Source organism: Vanessa cardui, chromosome 10 (genome assembly GCF_905220365.1).
Source record: "Vanessa cardui chromosome 10, ilVanCard2.1, whole genome shotgun sequence".
NCBI classification, from domain to species: Eukaryota; Metazoa; Arthropoda; class Insecta; order Lepidoptera; family Nymphalidae; genus Vanessa; species Vanessa cardui.
This window is the reverse complement of record NC_061132.1, coordinates 4,614,826-4,622,313: the sequence shown is the minus strand read 5'-3', so window position 1 is coordinate 4,622,313 and position 7,488 is coordinate 4,614,826. Positions and strand designations below refer to the sequence as shown.

At 33.5% G+C, this 7,488-nt stretch overlaps 1 protein-coding gene across 1 annotated transcript; it reads left to right on the top strand.

Moving 5' to 3' along the window:
- Positions 1-3,118: 3,118 nt before the first annotated feature.
- On the top strand, positions 3,119-4,239 carry LOC124532694 (putative gustatory receptor 28b). The gene is made up of 3 exons (XM_047107721.1): positions 3,119-3,228; positions 3,509-3,667; positions 4,153-4,239. The coding sequence occupies exons 1-3, from the start codon at positions 3,121-3,123 to the stop codon at positions 4,216-4,218; spliced, it is 333 nt and encodes a 110-aa protein (XP_046963677.1). The 5' UTR covers positions 3,119-3,120; the 3' UTR covers positions 4,219-4,239.
- The last annotated feature ends 3,249 nt before the right edge of the window (positions 4,240-7,488 follow it).

The following is a 7,488-nucleotide window of genomic DNA, read 5'->3' as shown; positions in this document are numbered from 1 at the left end:
TTTTGGTATATGTACCATGTAAAAAGGGCTGTTTTAATATTACAAACAAACACTTCAATTTTATTATATGTATATATTTTGTTCAAACATCTCGATTCTCGGTTTTGAATGTATGAATCAGAATAGAACCTTAACAATTATTTGTTTTTTCAAATAATTTCAACTCAATTTTTAGTAAAATTAATGGTCGGAATGTTCCACTTCATGCTGAATTTTTGTATTGTGGTATTGCTGCAACTGCAGATAAGTTTTTTTGCGCAACGAGTGAATATTACTCTGATCGCAATAAATGATAGTTTGAAGACTCTGCTTTTCGACGACGCCAGGACCGGCGGCGATGAAAGGAATCACGTAGCTCCACGCAAACTTGGTAATAACACTATTTGCTTAAAACACACTCAACATAGTAAAGCTGATAGCTGTTATAAGTTTCACGGATATTTTTGACTGTTTGTTCGTGTCATCGTAACTTAGTCAAGTCAATAAAGTCCAAAATCCCTAACGAATACGTAACTCGGCGAAATTTTGTGGGTTTGTTTAGGAAGGTAAAATAACTCACCTTGTTATTTTACAGCGTTGTTATTATAGTAGTATCAGAAATCGGAAGCGGTTTTAATTTTTTTTAAAGTACAATTTTTTACCTGAAATTAAAATTTTTAATTATTTAAACAATTATTTGGAATTTAATGAGACATTTTTTTTCAAAATCAAAACAAGCAGCAATCTTTAAAATAATATCACAAAGCCTAAATTATGACCAACATCTACCTCGCCCGACGGATGCAAATCGAACAGTGCGAAACGCTGGTATTCAGCCGCTTATGTAGCAACCGTCATCATAGCACGACTCTTAACTTAAGAAATGTCCAACAATAGTATATACATACATTCTTCTAAAGTTAAATACATAATACATTAAAATTGGAAACAATAATTCAAAAATGTAATACATTTCTATAGTTATGCTCTTTATTCAGAACAAGAATGTACAGGTGGATATATTTGTATGATGACAATATATTACTTTACTTTATTAAGCGTTTTACAAAATCCAAATGTAAAAATCGGCGTTATATGATGTATATGAGGATATCTTGTAAGTTTTCATTTTCTTTCATTTAAATAGGCAAAGAAGAAAGTTTGCCACATATGATTCACGAATTAGCAATATCTTTTGTCTTTATATGCGAAGTAATTGTGCGAACCTCAAGAGCTGATGGCGTTACCATGGTGCTGGCAATCCTATACATGGCAGTTCATTTGGAAATACAACTCTATCAAATTATGAGTACGCTAATTTCACGTAAGCATATAACTACACTTATTTTATCTATCATTTATGTATCTTATTTTATCTATCATTTATGTATTTTCCAAAACATATGCTCTACAAATTCAAAACAGTAAACCCACTGAGACTGCATTACTTTGGATATAACGTTTCACATTATTACTCGTCGTATTGATTTCTGCTTTGATTCCATCGTCATAGTTTCTCGTTTTTTTTTTATAATTCTTTATTTTTAACTGTAAATTATCTGAATAATATGACAGTGGCTTCAGTAACACGCATACCTTACGTTGCAATCCCATCGAATGCACTCAGTGCTGACACTCTTGCTTTGCGCTTGTCATATCTTTTAATTCCTATCGTTTCGCTTTTGTTTTTTTCTTCTAGTGTGTTTTCATTCCACTATAAAGCATCATGACAATCACACCTTTTACTTTTAGTCTTTTTGAGAATAATTACAGTAAAAGTAAAAAGTAACAGTAACAGCCTGTAAATTTTCCACTGCTGGGCTAAGGCCTCCTCTTCCATTAAGGAGAGGTTTGGAAAATATTTCCCCTCGCCGTTACATTGCAGATTGGTATAATACACATGTGGAAGAATTTCAATGAAATCAGACAGATGCAGGTGACCTCATGATGTTTTCCTTCACCGCCAAGCACGAGATGAATTAAAAACATAAATTAAAAATAATATAATAATAAAAATATTTATTGGTCAAAGTCGCACTACAACACAAAAACAATCTTATTCACGATTTAAAACAGTATAAAAAAGACACAATAAATAAATTTACACAAAAAAAAAGTAAATATTATTATAGTTAGAAAAAGGAAAGTATATGTAAAAAAAAATATGTGCAACTATCTGCAGTGCAACAATCCCAAATGGAGATTCGCTCAGTAAAAAAAAAAGAAGCATCAATGATAATGTTGTCTTAAATTTTCACGATTATTACACATTTAAATAAAACTAATTATAACGGATGAATCGCGTATATTAATTATTTTTAAACATCCCGACGTTTCGAGCACTTTGCAGTGTTCGTGGTCACGGGTAGACTAAGATGACATTTGTCTATTTGAAGAACAAAGGAAATATTATTAACAACTACCGCCAACGATTTCTCAATTGATATCTTGAGTAACGTTCCGGTTGCACGCATGTTCACAGACTGCAGACTTAGAAGAACGCCGTGAACATGCTCTGGATAAACCTAACCATTTTATCCGATTTGATAAACCACAGATCCTCGCTAGAGAACACAGATTCATTCCTAGAATGATACGCGAGGCTATTGAAATTCAAAAACATCCGAACTTCAATAGAGAAGATGGTTGGAGACTTTTTAACACCTGGGGTCCACTTATTAAAAATTTAAAATCCCAAATCCAACAGACTGCAAGACCTAAAGATACAGTTAGTGCCTTCTGCGTGCAACCGGAACGTTACTCAAGATATCAATTGAGAAATCGTTGGCGGTAGTTGTTAATAATATTTCCTTTGTTCTTCAAATAGACAAATGTCATCTTAGTCTACCCGTGACCACGAACACTGCAAAGTGCTCGAAACGTCGGGATGTTTAAAAATAATTAATATACGCGATTCATCCGTTATAATTAGTTTTATTTAAAAGCATCAATGATGCTTCTCAACTGATTTTCAGCGATTTCCAGAAGGTATGCGCTGGCAGCGCAATAATTAAGCACATATATATAGGGATGCCTGGGTTTGAACTCGAAATCTTCGGTCAAAATGCACGCGTTCAAACATATTAAGTAACTGTTAAAAAAATATTTAATAAAAAAACACGTTTCCTTGCAGACTCAACAATGACAATTTTCTTGAGTTACACTATTGTTGTTTATAGCATTTGGTGTATCAGTTGTATATCTTTTATCGCATACTATATTGAAAAATTTCATCAGACACATTGTGAGGTAAGTAAATCAATGTATTACTATTGCTATCTTTTAATAGAGCAATCGTGACCGTGGGTGTTGTGCACGCCGAATGATTAATTATAAATTTGCAAATACTTTATTTTTATAATTGGATTGTATGCTAAAACTCCGCTTATCTTATGTTTTATCTCGTACTTTGCGGAGAAAAGGGATGATATTATATCACAAGTATATCACCTACACGCATGTCGGTATGATGAGAAATCTTCTCCTCAAAGGGAGTGAAGACCTTTGATAAGCAGTGTCATGTTGACAGATGCAACGAACGCAGAACTTGATCATCAGTGTAAAGTCCAAGGAAAACGAAACAGAGGTGGAGCATGAGCTGGAGCTGTTCTCTCGGATCCTAATACTCAGCAACGTGAGCTATTCACCGCTCGGCATGTTCACTATTGACAGACCGCTCATGGTGAAGGTACGTTCAACTTCAAAGACAACGATCAATTCATTCATAAATTACATCACACGGTCACACATGTCTCTATTTTATGACGGATGGTTTATTTTGACGATTTCTTATATATTTGTTCTTATTACATTACATTTTGAAAAGGTGCACCTCGTGTTTATAAATAGCTTAAATCAGAGTATGACACGAGGAAATGATGATAAAATTCTGTGGATAGTTAAAATAAATTCTGAAATTAAAAATAAAATTCCTACTAAAAATTTTCGAAATTCGAATTTTGAATTATAATTACAATTTTCGAAGTTAAAATTGTGGAAATCCTGTTCAGTATTATTTATGTATCCAGCCTAATTATATTTTATTACCGAAACAAACTAAGATAAAAGATAGAAAAGACAACTTAGATCTTGTTTTAAAAACTTATGACGTTCGAAATTAGTCTGATGGTTCCTGTAATAGTATCGTTGGCAAATTTATGTTTTCATTTTCAGTTGTTTGGCGGTTTGACAACATACTTGGTTATAATTTTGCAGTATGGAGACCAGAAAGAACACTAAAGTCAGCTTTACAATAACGCGACTGGTGAAATGTGAAGCCTTTGAAACAAAATACTTTGATGAGTCTAATCACAATTCTTTTCAGAACACTCAAAATGTTTTGTTTAAATTATATAAGTGCACGTTTTTCTGTTTCTTCAATTTTCCTGTTTTTATTACCCATGTTTGTGTTACGGTGTGCATCGAGATAGTCTACTGTTATCATACATATCTATTATTTACTGTGTGATAGATTTGTGCAAGCTCGCCTTACAGCTATACTGATATGTTCTGGTTTGAAACGTGAGTTAGCAAGTTTAACTACTGGCACAAAGGAAATGACGGTTCGAAAAAAAAATCTGAATTCGAAATTTCACTGGTGGCCAGGCAATGTAAGAAATGGTTAATATTTCACACAGCAATAGTGTCTATGGGCAGTAGTGACCACTTACCATTCAGTAATCCATTGTTCCGTTCACGTAATATCATAAAAAATACAAACATAAACTTATTGTTCAATGTAGTTAAATAACATCATAAAAAAAATAACTAAATTAAGCTTTCTTAGATAATTATTTGATTCAATGTAGCCTTATGTGTGAAGTGTCACAGTTATATATGGAAAATTTTAATAATTATTCTTCAAATACCTTATATTCACACGCGTTGAAAACACTCTTTGAATCGATACCCAATTTTCTATCATAAGATGAGCGTGAATGACTTTCTCTGGTTCCTTCGACAATCAATTTTGAAATGGGTTTGTTGCTGGGCATCTACAGCATTACCTCAGCAACCTACGTAGGACGTATGTATAGGCAAACTAAAGGATCCTACTATTGTGGGCCCAGCCAGCAAACGCGAATTGGCATTTGAAGGTGCTTGAATATCAAATAAGAATTCTAGGAGCAAAGCAAAAAGGTTTCATGTTTTTGTCAACTTTCTTCAAAACATTAAAACCCAAAAGTAGAAAACGTTTCTCTAAAATATAATTTATTTAGAAACCAACAATTGTTTATCATTACTAATAATAGGTTGGGGAAAAGTTTCTTCGTATTTTATATGAAAATTCAAAAAGTTTTTTTTATAGTTTATTTACATTTCACTAAAGTATGTAGGTGCCATTTTGTTCCATAACTTTTTGCCATCTTGTTGGTAGTGACATGATCCCATTGCTGTAAAAAATTTGGGGCTTCTGATCGAAAAACTGCGACAAGTGGTTTTGGCAGTCCTTTCGTGACGTTAACCTGACACTGCCTAAGGAATTCTGCAGAGACCGAAACAGATGAAAATCTGAAGGTGCAAGGTCAGGACTATACGGCGGATGCATTAATACCTCCTAGCCAAACTCTTGTAATTTTTGTTGAGTGGCTAAAAATGTGTGAGGTCTAGCGTTGTCATGGTGAAAAACCACACCCCTTCTGTTGATCAATTCTGGCCGCTTTCTCTCAATTTCTTGCTTCAATCTGATCAATTGTTCGCAATACAGTTCTGAATCGATGGTCCTGCCGGGCGGTAACAGCTCATAATGAATGATGCCCTTCCAATCCCACCATACACACAGCATTACCTTGTTGCGAGTTAATCCGGGTTTTGCCACAGTCTGTGAAGCTTGACCGGCCTTTGACCACGATCTTTTTCGCACGTTCTTGTCGTATGTGATCCACTTTTCATCACCAGTTATCAGCTTCTTCAAAAATGGTTCGGTTTCATTACGTCGTAATAAAGAATCACAAATGAGTACACGGTTCATTAGGTTTCTTTCAGTGAGTTCATGAGGCAACCATAAATCGAGCTTTTTTGTGTACCCAGCTTTATTCAAATGAGTCAAAACTGTTTTGTGGTCAATTGCCAGTTCTTCAGCTACATCGTAACTACTAATATGCCGATCTTGCTCCACTTTTTCAAAAATGGCATCAATTTTGTCCGTAACAGGGCGATCAGAGCGAGATGCATCTTTGATATCAAAATTTCCGGCACGAAAACGCTTAAACCAAACTTGCGCTACTCTCACAGATACTGCATTAGGTCTATAAACATCACAAATATTTTTCGGGGCTTGAGTTGCATTTTTACCTTTTTTATAGTAAAATTTTAAAATGTATCGAATTTCTTCTTTAGATTCACTCATTTTAACAACAACAAAAACAAATGAAAATCACACAAATTCCTAATTTGAATTTGGAAGTGCCTTCTTTAAAATTAAAACTTTTTAATGATACCAAAACCAGCCAGATACAAATGGTATAGCCAAAGAGATTTTATTACAAGTTCATACATACTATATGCGAAAAGACTTTTCCCCAACCTAATATATTATAAACGCGAATGTAACTTTGTCTAATTGTTGCTTTTTCACGGATAATCCGAATCCAATGAAATTTGTATGTATAGTATAGTATGTGTGTTTAAATAATAGCATAATATTTTAACGGTAACAACAATTTATTATTTTCGTTCATCCCTCAGCCTATACAAAAGTTCGTTTAGTAAATGTAAGGTATTTTTATATGGTTCCACTTACAGACCAAACTATCCACGGCCAATGATTGATGACGTTGATCTAAGTTACTTTGTCTAACGGATTAAACTAAAGCAATTTGTCGGTTTCATTACAGAAAGACAGCTTTGCTCGGTTTTGCGTGATCGATGCCAGGAAGATCTACATAAAACTATTATTTGTTTCGGTGACTCGCATTGAGCCACATTACCTATACTATCTAAAAAATTTTATTGGTTCATCAAATAAATAATCTACATATGTATGTCGACAATCGATAAAGTCTTTGGAAATCCATTTACTGTGCAACTGTCAAGATATGCCATTAAAACAATTGTATTCACTACACAAATTAACTCTTCGTACTGTTTTGTTATCGGTTTGATTAATACTGCCTGAATTATTAATGATTGTAACAATATTTATAAGAACACTAATATGATTATGGCCTAATGTTTTGTGCCTGACGCATTTAGTATCGAAACAGAACTCAGAGGACAATATTTTAAATTCCAGAATGCCCATTCAGAAATGCAATAAAATTAATAAGATCGATTATAATATAATAAAGTTAATTATGACGACTCGTCTAATTTTAGGATGTTACTCAAAACTTCATAACAGCTTAGCATTCGCTGTTGTTGCTAAAGTTTATTGTGTAGTATACGCAATAGTTATGTTGTACTTCAGTAGTTATGAATTTACTTTAACGAAACAATATGGAGCGATTATCATAACTATCCTCAAAATAGTGAGTTTAATTTTTTCTCTAGTCGTGTCAGTGATGAGTG